We start from the raw sequence: 18,837 nt of genomic DNA, 5'->3' as shown, positions 1-18,837 counted from the left end.
TCTTCGTGGAAAAGGATAGATTACTCGGTAGTGCTTTAACTTGTACCGGGCTGACCCGAGGAGCGTCGAAGAAAAGGTGGCGAGGGACGACGCGCCAGCTCGCCGCCATTCGATTCCTTTACCTCGACGTAATTGAAGATACCCGAAAGTACTCTTCCGGATGAACGTAATAGACCGTGAAATGGATCGCCATGGCTGCTACTGAAATATTTCAATTAAAGCCGGGCGAATTTTGCGAAGGCGGACCGCGTACCGAGGTGGTAGCGCTCCTCATTGATCTGACCCAATCACCGAGAGTTGAGCTTCCGAACAAGTAGATGTACTGCGCAGCGATTGTAATACATCGCGCTTCTCTCTCTTGACCCGCGACAAAATTTACCGTGCAATAACACATTTCTCTATCCGTCCGGACAGAAGCAATAAAAGAAAAGTAGTTGTAGAACAAACGTAAGACACGCATAGCGTAATAGAGTGTTATAACGCCCATCCTTCGCAACATATAACTCACAAGTATCACCGAAAAACTCGAAGTTGCGTTTAAAACTTTTACATTTCACGATTAAATATACCGTATTCTGTAAGCGACTAGTTTTCAAAATACTTTTCCAAGTAACAAGGTGACCTGAAATGTCGTTTCAATCACGTCTCTAACGTTAATAGGACGCCATTAAAACGTCATTTAACGTCACCTTGCTATTTCGATTGTTTTATTTAAAAAAAATGTCCTCACTTGTGATTGACAGGAAATCCAGATGACCCTAATTTTAATCCAGACATGACGTATCCATTCACGGACAGAATGACAATCAACGAGCGTATAATGAACATCCTTTATACAACGTACACAAGATTGTATTATCGATACTGGCATCTACCAAAGGCTCAACGCATGGCTAACGAACTGACACCCGGCACATCCGTTTACGACATTGATAAAAATTTCAGTCTGGTGATTCTGGGCAACAATCACGTGTTCGGTTACCCGAAGCCACTGCTGCCGCACGTTATCGAAGTGCACAGCTTGCATATTTCGGAAAATCCCGGCCCTTTGCCCGAGGTAAGCAATTACAACTATATGGTATGTTAAAAAAAAACTATGCGCGCGATTCAATAATTTTAACGTTGCATCAGAAAAAAAAATTTGCGATTATTTAGTATCGAAACAGTAACACGGCTAAAACAATTACATTATTGGTACATTCATACAATTGTGGATTATATTGAGTTATCTTCTGTGTCATGATTCCCACCCGCTTCTTTAAATCGTGCGTTTACGATAAAAGACATTTAGATTGTAAAATGAAATTAAACAATTTATCGAGTTAAACGCGTCGACATTTCTCGAGTGCAGAGTCTGAGAGTTGATATTTTTACGTCGATTAAACGCTTCTCGCAGTTCTAAGTACCTACGTCTCGGAAAGGCGAAATTGTGTGTCGTACGAGAATGATTTCTCCCGGGGAAATACATACCATTCTCACAGGTGACCAATAATAGTCAGTTGGTAGAAGTTTACCAACGACTCAGCGTAGCGACGTAAAGGTAAACGTCATTGCTATTTACCGCGAACCGTTCTAAGTCTCCCCAAGGGCCGACAAGGAAAATATTATTGGAAGAGTATTTCGTTGAAGATCCTTCACATAGAAAAAATATCCGCGAAATCGCCTCTACATAGTATTACAATAGCTGTTTGCGTTCTTCGGCGTCAATCTAGGAGTGCACCGTCGAACATGTTTGTTCATAACGATTGTTTAATTTTACTATGGCTAGTTGAGCATATAATTGACCTAATAATTGTTCAATCATTGAAAGTGCATTTTTCCTAATATTAGTCTAAAGTTTCATACACTGGATTGTAATTTAAAATTAGAAATTTGATTAAACATATGGTACATTATTAAGTTATATTTTCAATCCATTAGGGGAGAGAGATGAGTAAATTCGATTAATAAATTTATATAAAAATAATGATAAGGCTTATATATTGCTCGAAGATAAAAGTTGAATATTTTATAGCTTTTGGTTCTACCAAATTTAGTTTCTTTTAAATTTACCCGATCGCCAGAGTACAATGCGCAAAGATAACTGCAGTTACCACGTGATCCCGGACGACGTTCAGAACGGAACGTGACCGCGGCAATGTGTGATCGTCTTTATACACATATACCAGAATGTATCGAAATCCATGAACAGTTGTAATTAATAGGACAAAGCCTTCGGCTACACATTGTGCACATGGAACCACCATCGCCGTGTCTGCCATAAAAGCTAGCGCAGGTTTCGCAATTAACAAAGGAAGTTACATTATCTGTAATATCAATCGCATTAATAGCACAATCGGTTCCATTTGCATCCTATCGTAGCAGTTGCTAACGCAATTTTGAAAATATACAAAGTTTGTATGGCGTATATGTGTATTTTATAAAACAATAATGCCTCCATGGCAAAGTGACATTCGATTGTTGTAACTGCAACTTAAGGATGTATTGGCCGGATCATTTCTTCCGACAATTAATCCAAAAATCAGAAAATTTAAATTAAAATAAACAGAACGTGAATTCAAATCGACACATAATTGTAAGAAATTCACGAAATCATAGTTCCGTCGTAAATACCGATAATTATAGCGGGTTTTTTATAATAACTGCAAAACGAGCAAGTAAATCGTTTTAAAAATTCACTAAAACATTTTTACACGTTTGAAGAATATGATGCAAAAATCAAATTTTTAGCATTGGTTTTTGATAGTTTCTGAATGATTTATTATTTGTTTTTTTCGAAAGTTCCCGTAAGACCCTTTGTTAAAATAGCAATATTCAATAATTAATAACTTTGGAACGAGCGAGTAAAAAAAGTTGGAAATAATTCATGATCTGGCACGTTATTAAGAACGACAAATTAAAATTTTACAATATTATCTATCCAGTATAACGTAGATCTAATGTAGATATATCTATTCAATAATACGTCCTTTAACGCGTGAGCTCTTACAATTAGTAATAAATATAAATTGTGTTTCATGTGTGAAATTTCGTTATCTTCAGTGATTTTATTTGAAAACGAATAATTCTACTGGACGAAACAGTATTCATATCTCAATAAAAAATTGATGGTGCAATTTAAAAAAATACTATTTCTATCCGAGCATTCAACGATGTAAAATATTTTCAAATTTCTTTACGCGTATGTGTCGCCTAGAAATATTATACAATTTCGTGCTAAAATATACATATCCACCATACGTGTCATACGTTTAACGCAATTTTCACTACTATTCCAGGATATTCGCGAATTCCTAGACAACGCTGAGGACGGTGCTATTTATTTCTCTCTGGGCTCAAATCTGCAAACTGACCAACTACCCGCTGGACCTTTGACCGCATTGTGCAACGCCCTAGGCTCGCTCAAGCAAAGAGTTCTATGGAAACATGACGGTAACATGGCTATTCATCCGACCAACATCAAATTTGTGAAGTGGGTGCCTCAACAAGCGGTCCTCGGTAAGGCTGCCCAAGGCTAAACTGACCAACTCTTTACCTCGTTCTCTTCGAAAGAAGCGGATCAACCGCCGCGAGATATGCACTTACAAAACGGTTTGATGAGAAGCATTCTATGCTGGAATTTCTTTGTGCTTGAAGATAGAAAATCGATAACATTATAAAAGGAATGGACCGCGTAGGAAAGAAAGAGGGAGAGAACTTATAATATTTTACGATCTCATTTCAGTTTCGTGATCCTACGTATTTTACACAATACAATCCAATGCTTGGTTCTAAATTTGGTAATAGATGCTTTGTCGAATTCATTATTTTCTTAAAAAAAAAGTTGTTGCAACATTTTGAATTTCAACATGTCACTATATAAAATAAAGTGATATATGTATATCGCAAATAATCTCAAACCGTTGGAGAAATGATTATAGATTAATTATTTAATTTAATTGTGTTATATAACTCAAACATTGAATTATTTTGCATCGAGATACTTTCTCAAAGATTAAAAAGTCGACCAAATTAATTATAAGATCTATTATTAAAATTAAGTAATTATGAATATTATACATTCCACTTAATTTAAACGAAATCGTTGCCGAATCAATACAGTAAATAATCAATCTATTCGTCGGTCGGAAAGTAATGATAGCTAAAGGAGGCAATTTTGCAAACTTATTTTATGTAAGTATGTACTAAAACTTTCCCAGCTCGCTAACGAAATGTAAAATTCGAATTTAATTGCCCGATAATGATCTCATAAATGCTTCATATATTGCCGAAGTACTCTAACTACTTGTTCGCTTTTACCATAAATGAATCGAGAAACGTACACTAAGACCTTTAACGATTACATTCCTATTTTGTTAACGTGTACAATCGCACGGATTCGTTAAGCAAAATTCAGCGCAAGAAAGAAACTTTGACGACGACGACGACTACGAGGATGTACCAACCATCGCATGCAGACATTCGACAAACTTTAACGTCACTTTTATTTGCAAAGCACGTTAATTTTTCCCGACTAATATTCTTTGGACGTGTCGTTCGCGTGATCCGGGACCTTTAAACGATTTCAGCTTAATTACGCTATTATATCGCGGCTGCGCCATTTTCTGGTATTATTTAAGCGCCAGAGACGAAACGCGGGTCTCCTTTATGTCGAGAGACACGCGGCTGGATTCCAATCGGACAAAGTCCCGACGATCGAAACGGCACCGCTGCCACGCGTTTCGAAATGATCATCAAAGCTGTCTCCCGATCGAGATCGCGTTACTCGGATGTTTGAATTCGACCAACGTTTCCCTCGCTCTCTCGCGTCACATCAAAGAGAAAAGTAACATAGAATATAAGAAAGGCCGATGCACACGTCGATACCAGGCCCTTTCCCGCGTTTGAACGCTCGAAACGCGTTATTTTTGCGCAAGTCGCTTAAGGATAAGTATTGGAATGAAAACAAAAAATGGCCGCACAACAATGCACACTATCGCGACCAAGGAAACTGCACGCCGCGGACTGGCGCAGCGGAATGAAGCGAAACGATAACTCATGACGCATGCGGCGGTGAAATTCTCGCGGGAAATTCTGACAAACAACTCCTGCTGGCGGTAACGCAACTGGCTCGATGCAAATGCACAAGCGTGCACAAAGTTTTATACACATTGATAGACAGGCAGCGGTTGCCGGCGCGAAGAACGGTATTAGTGTTGGGAATACGAACCGGTGACCGAAAGAAACGACACAATTATATCGAAACTTTGGGATTATCGATGCATCGCGACCCGTTGTACGTGTAACACCTTCCGCCGTGTCCACATCTACCCTCGATGTTCGTATTACGACATTCATGTTATACGTGACGCCGCAAAAGTATTTCAGTACGAACTTTAATAATAGATTCCTTCGATTAATTTTAAATGAGCGGTAAGACTTCGTCATTTGGGGAATATGCTCGGTTGGTCCTAAAAAAAAAGTTTTAAGACCAACTTCGTTTTAGCAGAAGAAATTTTCTACGGGGAGATTGTATAAATATGTATAATGAAAAAGACGTGCCTAATAACCGTGTCGCGCAAATTCCCCGGGTAAAATATGTCCTGATTGAGAGAAGTGTGTATCGCGTTACGTATAATGAAAAAAAAAAATCTCATTCCCCCGGCATTCCCCGGTGTGACGGTAAAAAATGCACATCGGCGAGAATTTCGTCGGGGAAATTCCGCGCGCGCGTGGATACTCGAATGCGATCAATCGGCCGTAAAGTACGACGCGAAAAAAATAAATACGACAATGCAGACATTTTTATGAAATCTCGCTTGCCCGTAATCAACGCCCGGGACTTTGCCACCCTCCGCCCCCCTCTCTATCTTCCCCCCCGCCGCGTTTTCTCTTTTTTTTTGCACCGCCGTGCCACGCGGGTCCCTCGGTAATTCTCGAAAGCAAATAATCCGTAAGTAAAGCGTCATTTTACGGTACTTTACGTACTTTACGCTTTTACATATGCAGCGCATCCCAAGGTGATGGCGTACATGATGCAGGGCGGATTGCAGTCGTTACAAGAGGCGGTGCTCTACGCCGTGCCGGTAGTCGCGATTCCCTTTTTTGGGGATCAGTATTTCAACGCACGTAAAATCCTAGACGCCGGTATCGGACTGACACTGAACATCGACACCATAACCGAAAACTCCGTCGTGCAAACGCTCACGGAGATCATCGAAAATAAAACGTGAGTATGACCCGGTTTCTGACACGGGATCACGCCGGAAGCGGTGACCTTTCGTCGAAAAATTAATCCTCGCGGCATTTCGCTCTCGCGATCGCTATTCTTGTATCGGACTCATTTCTAAAAGGTACGTCTAAACCAAGCCGAGAATGACTTACGGTCTTTTCCCATCGAATCATGTTTTATACGGGATGTTTCCTAAATAAGGGTCGAAAATGCTATTTCTTGGCTTATGAAGAAAATTTGGTACGCTTACATATGTACGTTCATACGACATTTCGTAAATTCATAAACTAAGCCGAGAAATATCCTCTTGCATTTTTGACACTCATTTAGAAAACACCTTGTGTTATATACGTGTATCCTAAATTTAATTGATGCAAAAATTATGTGATAATATAACCGTTTTGGATTAACATGGCATAATTTTAAGTACCAGTTAAATGGAGTGCATTAAAATCGCAGAATAATCGCGTCAGTCATGATCGTTGAAGGAATAAGAAATGATTAGCCGCGATCTTTGAAAGAATTATCGATGTCTACACGGAAAAAAGAATAATGTTGCATCAACAAGATCGGTGTAATTGAAATAAAATTGTTGAAACAACATCAGTATTAATAAATAAATAACATCAGATTGTTGTCTTAACGATCTGGATATTTAGTTCAATGCTTAAAATTAAAATTAATTCGACAACATTTTTCTTCCCGTATAGATATGATTAAAGCTCAAACAAAATGCTATTTTAACGTGGGGCAATTGTAATTTACAGATATCTGAACAATATCAAAACGATGTCGGCGATCGTGCGGGACGAATTGGTGAAACCTATAGACAGGGCGGTGTGGCATGTGGAACACGTATTGAAATTTCCAAACTCGAGACATTTACGGTATCACGGGCACGATATGTCACGGATACATTATTATGCACCGTATCTGTGCCTGGCTACATGTCTCGCTTTATTATTATACATCAGTTACGTGTTGTACGGCAGAACCGCCGGTGTTTTTGTAAAAATCAGACGCGCGAGTGATTTAAAACGATGGATAAGTAACTTGAAACGGAAGCTCGATTAATGTGAATTTATGATGCGAGGCAACGAAGTAAAAGTTGATGATAATGCAATATAAATTAGAGAGAGTTTCGTACGAGCTTGTACGAGTAGGCATTGCAAGAGTAATGCTTAGAGTAAAGAAGTGAATATACTCTCTAAAATTTTTGGAGCGAAAATACTGCCACGGAGTGAAACGTTCACCCTATTGGAGCGAATACTTACTCCAACAGAGTGAATATTAACTCCAGTAGGGTGAACGTTTCACTCTATGGCAGTATTTTCACTCCAAAAATTTTAGAGAGTATATTGCAGATACCAGGGAGACACTTTTTTTACTTATACCTTTGTGCCGTGCATTATTGCATTTTTCATGCATTCAAAACGGTTATTCGAACATTTGAAAAATGTTGAGTGATATTCAAATCTGGAAATTCGTACGTATTACACCGCTCATGTAATTGGAAGAGTAAATTAGACGCGAGTGAAAAGTCAATAGAAGAAATAGTATCCCGATTGAATTTCACTTTTCTATCATTCGTTACATTTTCGATCAACAATAAGTGATTGCGTAAAGTTCCAAATTTATCAACGAAAGCTATGCTTTCGAACGTTATCCATAAAAGATAATTTAGAAAAACGGGAAGCTGTAATCTCACCCGCTTGTATCTTACATACCGACGCCTGGTTCTTTGATACGTTATTATCTTATATTGTATTTTCAAGCGGAAAAATCTGTCTATTTGATATTACGATATAACACAAAGAAATAACGGATATATGTGTTTATGCAGCGAGAAATAAAACTCTCGATTACTAATTCTTCGTTTCTTTCTACATTACGGTTTATGTATAAAATAAACAGAAGAGTGACAACTAAACTGACACAGTTTTTAGATTTGGGACAGAAAAGAATCGAAGCCCGATAACGAAATATTTTAATTGAGCCACATACAACTCGCTGCATATTGTCAAATAGAAGTTGAAAAAAATTCGTGAAAATCGTTTCCAATTTTTCTCGAGAACAGTTTCACAGAGTAACTTGAAAGTTTCACTACGTCTAAGTAATAGAGGAACAAAGTTATCCATGTTTTTCCTAATTTCAAAAAAAGTTACAGTATTTTATTTACCACGCAAAATCTGTAATGGAAAAAAGTAAGGAACTAATATTTCAGTGAAACTAATCATAAAACGAAGAGAACCAGTCTACAGCCACGGTGAAAACATACATTTTGTGTGATACTTCGGGTATTCATTTTATTAAAAAATACCTGAGAAAAATTGGCAACTTTATTATGTAGATAAATTGTTAGTGATTTTGAGGAAAATTTGATATACTCATAATGAAGTTTGTATTTGTATATTCTAAGATTCGTCTAATCGTGAATTTTTTATCGGCGAAAGGGCCGCATTGTATTTTTTTAAGGGATATGAGTCACTTTTAAAAAAGATACGTATATTTATCTCCACATTCAGCCCAAATAGCACAGAGAATCAAAACGAATTCTCTCTTTCTTTTTCCCTCCCATTCCCATTCTAAAAATATTCTTAAAAGTTCAAAAAGAATTTGTTTTTATGTAACCAATTCCGAGCTCTTTTCCGGGTACAAAAGTGTGTCTTTTAAAAAAACTCTACAAATATTTATATCGGAAACGAATTCTTTTGGAGTTTAATTTGAACGGATTGCGTTGATGCGTAAAAAATTTAAAAAGTAGATCCTTTTCGAATTTATAAAGATTGTTCGTACTATTTGGGAAAATATTTCCGTAGAATATTTTTATGGAGTTCGCTCGTTTTCTCCTAAAAATTTCAAATGTTTAGACCGATAAAAGCAAAAATACCCTCGCACTCTTTGCGCGAGAGAGGCGGCAATAAACACCAGCTAACAGCTATATACATAATATCAATATTATAATTTTCTAGCAAGAATGCAGAATCTCAATAATGTTATTGTTATGAACATGTGTTTTACATATTATAAGAATTTATATTATAAGAAATTACAAATGCAACGATGTTACATAATTGTTAGTTGGTGTTTATTGGTAGCGAACGAACTGCGAGTTAATCGGCCAGCTGAAATTAACATTAATGCCCATATTCACCAACGTCGTTTAACTCTGATCTTAGTTTAATTCATCCTTTGTCTCTTTCAAACTGTCCCCTTGGAGAGAGACAGAAGATACACTTAACCAGGATCAAAGTTAAACGACGTTGGTGAGAACCAGGGGCGTTAGGGCCCAGGCCCGATATTAGGCGCGGGCGAAATTTGGAAAACCACTCACCACCCCGACGAACTGCAATCGAGTTCCACCAGTGCGAATCTCCACTCCCGCGTGGTTTTCCTCAACGTCCCCGGTGAAATTTCCCCCGACGTCGTCCGTGAAATTTCCCTCGACGATCGACAGCGCACTCACGGCTCGGTATTTACTTTCTAAAGGAATTTAACAGAGGCAGAGAGTTAATTCGCATCGCAATATCGCGGACGGGAAACTGAATGCTTCCAATGAACCGCGACACCTCGCCTTTCGCGAGCGACGAAACTACGACGACCACCCGCGGACGAATATAACGCGGCGATTCCCGGCGACGAGGCCATCGCGTCCGGTTTTTTCATCGTTAACTCGCGTCGCAATATGGCAGCGCGTCCCGCGACAAACGCACGCGAACCGAAAACCAGCGCGGCGCAGACCGCGAGCGCCAGAAATTATCCGCGCCCACGCGAAGCGGACAATCAAATTTCTATGGACGGTGTCTTTAAAGTTTCGCGTTTACGCGAAAAGTCGGAAGATACGTCGTGAAATTCGTCGCCATCGACGCTCGCGCGAAAGAGTAGATTCTTAAAGCCGAAGGTTCTTACAGTTGCGTCCGTTTTTTTTATTGTTAACTCGCGTCGCAATATGGCAGCGCGTCCCGCGCGTTCGCGCGACAAACGTACGTGAACCAAAAACCAGTGCGGCGCAGACCGCGAGCGCCAGAAATTATCCGCGCCCACGCGAAGCGGACGATCTAATTTCTATGCACGGTGTCTTTAAAGTTTCGCGTTTACGCGAAAAGTCGGAAGATACGTCGTGAGACTCGTCGCCGTCGACGCTCGCGCGAAAGAGTGATTCTTAAAGCCGAAGGTTCTTAGTTGCCGCGGAACCGGAACATCAACCGTTCGGAACGCGTTCCTCGCGATTCTCTTCCTCGTCGAGATGCATTCGATCGCGCGACGCGTTTAATATCGAGTAATATAAGATTAAGGCCTGCTATAGTATACGTCGTATGTCGGGACTTAAATTCTCAACCGTCTGAAACGAGAGAAACGATCGGCCGACGAGAAAGCCGCGCTGGCTATCTTATAGTCTAACCTTTGACCTGTCAACAACTCAATACCCTACCTTGGATAGGAAGATCTTATAGCAGGGATGTAGAAAATCATAAACGGGAAGAAGGATGTGCCGGAAAGAAGTAGAAACATCTCTTTGCAAGCTTTTAGCAAAGATCCTAGCCGAGCTTCACGTCAGCAACTTTCATCGACGCCTTGGGAATTTGGAGGAAGGATCTCTGGAAAGGTTGCCGGTTGCATTCTTCGTGCGACGCATCATTATCTACTAGCGATCGCTCTCAATAGCGACGCACGCAGTGCTTCCAGAAGAATCCGCGGTGACCGGTGGAGAGGACGCCTTCGGGTTGGCTGGCAGAGGCGCTCAGCCAATCCGAGTGCGCCGTCCGCTGCATCCTCGCCATCGGCTCCCGGCTGCCGCCCGCTGCCGCCCGTTGCCATCCGCTGCCGTCCGTCGCCTGGAAGCCACTGGCCGCGCGCGACTTGCTCGCTCCTTATATACCCCGGCTCCACCACCGGCTCCCCACCACCAGTCCTCCAGCCAATGCCGTGGCGCGCCGCAGCGCCGAGCGCCGATTGGTCGGCGCTCCCTTGCTCGCCGGGTGTATATCCCGGCTCCCCACCACCTGCCCTCCAGCCAATGGCGTGGCGCGGCGACGGCGAGCGGCGATTGGTCGGCGCTTGCAACACGCTGGGCTATATAAGAGCGGCGCCCGGGCGGCTTCGCCGCAGACGGCAGAGGCTGCCCGGCCGAGCAGGACCACTGGATGGAGCTTGCGGTTCTCCCTGGATGGACGCGCCGTTCGGTCCCTCTTCCGCTGGCGTCGAGGATTGGCTCCTGCCCACTGGACTGGACGCGTCGGGACTTGGCTAGGGCAACCAGCACTAGCCAACCAACGCTCGGATGTGGATTGGCTAGTGCTGGTTTTCCTAGCAAAGTTCCGCCGCGCGGGAACGTTACCGCGTCCAGTGTTCAGGAGCCAACAGGGGCTATGAAATAAAATCGAAGAATTATTCTTTAGTTTGAGATGCGCGTTTTCCTGCGTAATATTATGAAGGTTTGTTATACAATTATTAAACAAGCTCGGTATTCTGAAATTAATTAACCGGCATACGCGTTCTAGTTAAAAGAAATAAGTCAACATTCTTCATTAAAAATTTAATAAGCTTCCTATTTTAAATTCATAACCAAACCGATCCCGTATTCTAAATCTTTTTTTAAGTTAAAAACAAATACTTAGCACTCTTGATTCGTTCAAGCACCTGCTAAAACATCACAGCTACCGACGCGATATTAAACGATGAAATTTTATTTCGTCCCATCATCACCTGCATAGGAAATATGGTAGCGATAAAAAAAAGTGCAGGTTCAAATAAACGATTCATGTATTATCGTAGATGCACGCGTGCATCTACGAGACACCGGATGAATAATGAATCATAAAATTAACGTTGTGTCGTGAGCTAGTAGTCAAAATTTTGGCAGTCGCGCGAACTTTCGCGTAAGACCAGACCCAGACTTCAGTAGCGCCTTGTTGATGCTACGCGAGTCGCGAGTGCATCGCCGCATCGCGTCGCAATTTGCGCTTTGCGCATCGGCGTCTGCGGTCAGTCACACTCGGTGACATTCTGGTCACAGGACGTTGCGGAACGCATCGGAGCGTGTCAGGCGCGTTGAACGCACTCGGGGGCGTAAAAACACGTCCGCGGACACAATTTAAACGGGTTCTCTTCTCGCAACTCTCCCGTGCGCGATCGGATAAAATATTGTTCCACTTATTCCCTGTGAAAATGCCGGCGAGCGTAGCGGCGAGGATTCGGAGCTGCACGTAGGCCAAGCGTGTCTTCCCCTCTCAAGTTTCTTGCGAGAATAAACAACTGAGGACAACAATAGCTCTTCGCACGCACGATGACCACGTTGAGCGGATTCATAGAGTTCTTCCAGAAAGGCAAGGTAAAGACCGCCGTTGACCTGCGAGATTTTACGGTAGACTAACCTAAAATTGAGTTTGGTTTAAGACCCGTGACAACTCGCCTTCCTCCTTATTTTTAAATAGTATTGTTGAAATAAATAAAATTCATATAGCGTAGTGGGGTGTAAGAATCAGTTTGTGTTGTTGCATTTTACTATTCTTAAGAAAACACGTTTATACATTATTATTGCGATTACAGACGTTTCGGCCGAAGAGGAAGTTTGCTCATGGAACGTTGCGTTATTCTTTGCACAAGCAAGCTCAAGCTTCTCTCAATTCCGGAATCAACCTGAGATCCGTCGTCAAATTACCTCCCGGGGAAGATATGAATGACTGGATCGCCGTTCACGGTATGTGAAATGTTCAATAGCGATACAAAGATTTGATGTTACATAAAAATTTCATTAAGAATATTCCAGTGCTGTCTTGATCCTACTTCTGCATTGTATTTGATGAGAAAGATATTCCAAGCACTCGAATCCTATTCCATTCTATGAAAAACATCTTGTTTACAGGGAGCAAACACAATAGTTATATATTGTTCTTTCTTCTTGCAGTCGTAGACTTTTTTAATAGAATAAATCTTATATACGGTACTGTATCTGAGTACTGTGACTCGGCATCTTGTCCAACGATGAGCGGTGGAGCGCGTTTCGAATATTTGTGGGCAGACGGTGAAAAATATAAGAAGCCAACGGCGTTACCAGCGCCGCAATACGTTGCCCTTCTTATGGATTGGATCGAAGCTCAAATAAATAACGAAACGGTTTTTCCAGTGTCAACAGGTTTGCTATTCGTCTTACGACATTACTTGATATAGAGTGATCTTGCTTTATATCGAGATGTATAAATGTTTCTTACAGATGTGCCATTTCCCAAAACATTTATACCGCTATGTAGAAAAATCTTGACACGCCTCTTCAGGGTCTTCGTTCACGTGTATATCCATCACTTTGATCGTATTGTAGCAATAGGAGCGGTAAGTACATCAACACTGGAGTATTTTCAATATTTTACCACATTACAGAGATCTTTGAACGAACGTGTCATTATTTTAGGAGGCGCATGTGAATACATGTTACAAGCATTTCTACTACTTTGTAACAGAATTTGATTTAATTAATCCTAAGGAATTAGAACCGTTAGCTGAAATGACTGCCAAAGTTTGTAAGGATAGCGTTTCTCCTACTCAAAGCACAGCGCCATCGAGCAATCAAAGCAGATAGTTATTTCGTAGTCATATTTGATAAAACTGATAATTACACTTACTCAATAACAGAACTTCCGGGCAAGCAGAGAAAGAAAGCCATATGCTGATTTTATATGAAAATAGAACCTAGTTCTTGTAACAGTTTACTAATATACAATTTTTCAAGATGACTTATTGCAGGAGACATTAGTAGCAATTTGAAAACATGCATTATGTGCATTATCTTATAAAAATTGAGTTATTAGTTACATTTTTGAAATATATTTATCTCCAAAAGCAAGAGAGAAAACTCATAATGTAATTTACAAAATTTCTATTCTTATGTTTATATTAAAATGCTTAAAGCATAGTCATAGGTGCAATATTTAATAAGCTAATTAGATATATCATTGCATGTATTATCTAATTAGTTCCAAAATTAAGATAACAATATATACTCAATATTTATACATATTTAAGTTATGGTGATAGAAAAGTTAAATCTCCAAATTTTTTGTTAGAACATGAAGCGTTTAACTCTTAAGATCGAAACTGTTATTGAATCTTAAACATTTTATTTCTTCTAGTTCTTTAGTGTGGCCACCTTTTTCTCATTGTCTTTGTAAGACATTATATTAGATATTTATATTAACATTGTTTAATTTTTTGTGATTTCTATAGATCTTATTTGGATTGTCAGATATTTACAATTACGTTCATATTTTTGTAAAATATGATACTATAGATACTAATAAAGCAAGAAATATGGAAAAACTTCACGATAACAAAGTGATAGAAAATTTATAATGCAGTTAATAATTAGTAATTAAAACATTTATTCACCTTGAAATATAAAGCTCAGATCTGCACAGCATGCATAAAAAAATAATAAAACAATGAAATTAAGAAAATGCTATTGCACATTTACTACCAGATTAAATATTTAAATATTTTATGTGCAAGAACGAATTTTCGAGGAATATAAAGTAAACGAGTATTGCCAAAAATTTTTGTAAATATATAGGAAATCCATATTCCTTTCTACACTAAAATATACATTTTAACACCAACAATGTTATTTTATTAGCCCATTTACATGATAAATATGCATTACCTAACGTTTTAACTAACAAAGTTTGAATACAGAATAAAACCAAAAAAAATTTGTATCTTTTATATAATCTATGTAACTAAGTATATACATAAGTCAAGATAAATAGGTCAATTTCAGATTTGCATATTCTCATTATGCCAAAGATTATTGTGCTGATAATAAATATTACATCATTTTACGGTGTAACTCAAGTACAGACATGCAATCTCTCGAAACTCTCTTTATATTTTACTTTACCCTTTGATGCAATCTTATCCCGTCTTTAGTTCCCTGTATTTATTCAGTAAATAAACGATGTTTATCAGTGTTAACAATGTAATTACTGAAATTTATGTCTGTACTTAAGTTTAAAGTTTATTTTAAACATATTTAGAATTATTATAGCATACTTACTATGGTAACTACAGTCCAAATAAGTACAAATATCGATTTAAATAGCCCTGCTTCCTTTGTCAATGGCTAGATAATTCACGAGCATAAATTGTATGTGTATTGTGCAAATAAAAATATATTACCTATTTATTGCTTATATATTTTAATGGAGATCAAATTAAAGTTGCTTTTATGTAGAACTTATTTTTATCTTGTTATCGTCTTTTATAATCGTCTATTTGTTCAGAAATATTAATTTTCTTTTAATATTATCTTATAGTATAATATTAATGGACTTATTTCTATTCTGAACATATAAAAAAATTAATTTAATAAGATACGCATGTAGGTTCTACTATCGGTTAAACTTGAAAATGACTCCACAAATATGCAAAACGTATTTTCGACTGTTTATTTTCGCCAGACAATATACATCGATGAACATTTGGTAAATGTATGGCCAAATAAAACTACAATCTCATATAGTGAAAGACACAATTCTTATATTGTTATTGGAAACTGAATTTATTAGTATTATCGAGTTGTATGGACATTTTATCGGAAGTAGGGCAGGCATAAGCGTGTCGTACTTTTATTTCTAATTTGCTAAAATTTATTGATGACTGATGCTCGAAGATGGTTACACCCTGAGCCAATACATAGCTCCACGAATATTATTGTAATCCGGTAAATTTTCAACTGGACCAACTGCCGCGATCACTGGACAGTGATCGAAAATGTATTTCATGCCAACATTTTGAATAGTGTCAGCAGTTACGCTCTGAAAAATAAATGACATAATTATTCTTATTAATATCTTTTAAATAGCTTCTTAAAAAAGTAGGATAAAATTTTATTACAATAAATCCTGTCGGATATTTACTTCTTTTGTACTGAAGATTTACGTTTTGACACATCTCATATACACATGCATAAAAATGTATAAACTTAATTGCAGAAAATTTCCTTGTAACATTGATTCACTTGTGTATCGAAAGCTCTAATTCATACAACAGAAACTACATACATCTATCCTCATCTCGAGCTCGTGGAGTGGAATACGGCGATTGTAACATAACATTTGACGGCCAATGTCTTCACAAATGGCAGTGGTTCCATCCAGTTGCAAGAACATGTTGGTTTTCAGAATATTCTTTGCACGTGTCACATCCTTTTCAGAAACCGACGTGCACAGTTTCATCCATTCATGCTGAATGTACGATGTCATATCCTCACACTGCATAGGATCACAAACAAAGTATATACCCCAAAGTCCTGTATCCTGCAAGATTAAAAGACGATACATTCACTGACTCGATACGTACACGAATTGTTACAACCGTGTTTTATGTATCGCCGCAGATCGGCGACATTTATTTAACACATACTTTGTAGCATGTGTTGAAACTCTGGTAGCTGTGGCATAAGCCGTTTTCTGCACAAGCTTTAGCTAAACTGCTCGCGTTATTTACACCTCCTCCTTGACTACGATCCCATCCTCCTATGAGGGTATTCGCGACCATAAGAGGAATGTTGTCCGCCTCAGCCCATCCAGCGCCTACAGCCAAAATGTTTATCGATTACTCTATATAATGTCACAATTAATTCATCTAGAGCATCAATTTCTAATACCTTCAACAGCAATCGCAACATGAGCGAGGGGAATCGTATCATCACGTACTCTTATTTCAGAGCCAGTGTAGCGGCAGGATTTAATCCAGTCTGGAACTTTATCATAATCCGGTCCTGACATCTTGCCAAAATGCTTCTCGGCAAGTTCGATCAGCTGATTGTGATCTACACCGCCGGCACCAGCTAGTACAAATCTAAAGAAATTGATATTCGCATCTTTTGATCGCCGACAGTAAAATGTAGCTGCATAAACCAACGGACAGGAACCTTACCTAGGTGGCCCGTAATGATTTTTCACGTATGTAAGAAGGTCGTCCCGCGAGATACTTTTGATATTTTTAGTAGGCCCCAGTATCGTTCGTCCCAAGGACGTACCTTGAAACGCAGCGGCGTGCAAGTGATCGAATACAACCTCTTGCAAATTCGTCTCGACTTCCTGCATCTCGCGCAAGATAACGCCGCGTTCCCTCTCGATCTCGCTCTCGCCCAGCTTAGAATTTTTTATAATATCACTGAGAATCTCGATGGCTTTCGGCACGTCTTGCGACAGGCATTTTGCATAAAACACCGTTTGTTCCCGACTTGTGTAAGCATTCAGGTGTGCTCCCATGTTCTCTATTTCTAACTCGAGGTCAGTTTGAGAGCGTTTAGCAGTTCCCTGTTGAAACAAGTGAGTTCAGTATCAGTTTGCTTCGGCTTGATCATTATACAAGATCCCATAAACTGTACTAAAAGCCGCTACTACGACTAATTATTATTCCTTGTTACAGACACTGTTTGATTCACCTTAAAAGCCATATGCTCCATGAAATGGGCAACACCGTTGTTCTCGTCCGTTTCATACCGACTGCCAGAGTCTATCCAGAGACCAACAGTAGCTGTCGCGGCTCCGCTGTCCTCGCTGGCGACTCTCATCCCGCTGTCGAGAGTGGTCACTCTCGTGGCCGGCTGATTGATAAGGGCTTCTTTCAGGGAAGCAGCGGTCGACTGCCATTGCGCCGATACCTGAATGCATCAGTAAAGAGCACGGGTAACGTATACCTCCCGTTAAAAATACACAGCAGTTTGTCCACATTCAATTTACTGTAAGAAAATTTAGAGATTCTCTTTGATACGTTTACATTTTTAATAAATATCCGCGAATACGTCTAACGTTTTACCAAAGAGACGCTTTACAAGGCGCAAGGTGTGAGTCTCAAATCTTAGTAAATGCCGTTTGTCACATGTTGCATTCCTATTGAGGTAATGACAAGCGGGTCAAATTCTGTATCTTGCAGCATAGTGAAAATGCTAAAAGTGAATGGCTTCGTCTCCTTCGAAGGAGACAAAGCCGCTCGCTGTCAGCATTTTCACTGTACTGTAAGATACAGAATTGGCCCCCAGGTATATAACATTGACTTAAATGTTCTTTATGAGAGATGCATCGAACCACATCTGTCAAAGGAAGACGCGAGACCAACACTTGATGAAGCAAGGTTAGACATGTATTCGAGTGCACCCAACGTTTACACTTAACTGATCGAATCTCACGGCAAAACAACGCGAACTAATTATTCGGACAGTCGCGCTGCTTTTGCACGTTACAAGTCCTAGAATCATTGTTTTTTTTTCTCTTATTACGTAAGGGGAGGCTGCGAAGGGAGGATATCCCGAGCTTGGCTAGAAGTTGAACGAATGGACCGGCAGCGAGGCTGAAACCGCTACTACGATACGATGACTGCACATCGTGAGCTGTAATCGGTTTTACCTTTACAAGGCTGGTTTTATTGGAATACGTGCGCAATGCGCTGCTGATCCTCAGCAGACGAGTGGCCATTTTTCCGACTTGTCGAGTGAAGCTGACGACGCGAACGCGGCGAAATACGACGGAGAAGACGGACACGGGAGCGAGGGGGGGGGGGTGGGACCGCGTGCCGCGACGTGCCACGAGATGGCGTTACGTCGCGCCCTGAAGTGCACTGATGGCACG

The 18,837-nt window shown here is 39.8% G+C and overlaps 4 protein-coding genes across 9 annotated transcripts in view; 2 read left to right on the top strand and 2 right to left on the bottom strand.

Moving 5' to 3' along the window:
* Nucleotides 1-8,859, top strand: part of LOC105568357 (UDP-glucuronosyltransferase 2B23-like) — a 51,394-nt gene extending 42,535 nt beyond the window's left edge. For 3 of the 5 annotated variants that reach the window (XM_012023976.1, XM_012023975.1, XM_012023973.1), the window contains 5 exons: nucleotides 744-1,057; nucleotides 3,279-3,498; nucleotides 5,989-6,208; nucleotides 6,979-7,331; nucleotides 7,550-8,859. In XM_012023976.1, coding sequence (XP_011879366.1) covers nucleotides 744-1,057; nucleotides 3,279-3,498; nucleotides 5,989-6,208; nucleotides 6,979-7,285 — 1,061 coding nt within the window. In that variant the 3' untranslated portion in view covers nucleotides 7,286-7,331; nucleotides 7,550-8,859. Of the gene's footprint in view, nucleotides 1-743; nucleotides 1,058-3,278; nucleotides 3,499-5,988; nucleotides 6,209-6,978; nucleotides 7,401-7,549 lie in introns of those variants that run through there. The other 2 variants (XM_012023977.1, XM_012023974.1) reach the window with 2 other exon arrangements.
* LOC105568356 (lachesin-like) overlaps nucleotides 1-9,824 on the bottom strand; it is a 286,391-nt gene extending 276,567 nt beyond the window's left edge. Inside the window, exon 1 of the mRNA XM_012023968.1 lies at nucleotides 9,546-9,824. The gene's annotated coding sequence lies outside the window, so the exon portion shown is untranslated. The remainder of the gene's footprint in view (nucleotides 1-9,545) is intronic.
* A 1,586-nt stretch (nucleotides 9,825-11,410) lies between these two features.
* LOC105568354 (MOB kinase activator-like 3) lies at nucleotides 11,411-15,382 on the top strand. 2 transcript variants are annotated; one of them, XM_012023963.1, is made up of 6 exons: nucleotides 11,411-11,646; nucleotides 12,396-12,542; nucleotides 12,761-12,911; nucleotides 13,119-13,346; nucleotides 13,425-13,540; nucleotides 13,620-15,382. In XM_012023963.1, exons 2-6 carry the CDS (start codon nucleotides 12,498-12,500, stop codon nucleotides 13,785-13,787), a joined length of 708 nt encoding a protein of 235 aa, XP_011879353.1. In that variant the 5' UTR covers nucleotides 11,411-11,646; nucleotides 12,396-12,497; the 3' UTR covers nucleotides 13,788-15,382. The 2 variants fall into 2 exon arrangements, with proteins under 2 accessions (XP_011879353.1, XP_011879352.1); XM_012023962.1 differs by lacking the exon at nucleotides 11,411-11,646 and having other exon boundaries at nucleotides 12,150-12,542.
* Nucleotides 15,383-15,625: 243 nt separating this feature from the next.
* LOC105568353 (mitochondrial-processing peptidase subunit beta) lies at nucleotides 15,626-18,742 on the bottom strand. Its single transcript, XM_012023961.1, has 7 exons — nucleotides 18,616-18,742; nucleotides 17,655-17,873; nucleotides 17,141-17,526; nucleotides 16,869-17,062; nucleotides 16,625-16,794; nucleotides 16,264-16,518; nucleotides 15,626-16,017 (listed from the first exon to the last, which is right to left on the bottom strand). Exons 1-7 carry the CDS (start codon nucleotides 18,682-18,684, stop codon nucleotides 15,877-15,879), a joined length of 1,434 nt encoding a protein of 477 aa, XP_011879351.1. The 5' UTR covers nucleotides 18,685-18,742; the 3' UTR covers nucleotides 15,626-15,876.
* Nucleotides 18,743-18,837: the final 95 nt, after the last annotated feature.

Source organism: Vollenhovia emeryi, unplaced genomic scaffold (assembly GCF_000949405.1).
Source record: "Vollenhovia emeryi isolate VEMERY1.0 unplaced genomic scaffold, V.emery_V1.0 DF939130.1, whole genome shotgun sequence".
In the NCBI taxonomy this organism is placed as follows: domain Eukaryota; kingdom Metazoa; phylum Arthropoda; class Insecta; order Hymenoptera; family Formicidae; genus Vollenhovia; species Vollenhovia emeryi.
The sequence above is the reverse complement of the archived record's forward strand: the minus strand, read 5'-3'. Positions and strand labels throughout refer to the sequence as shown.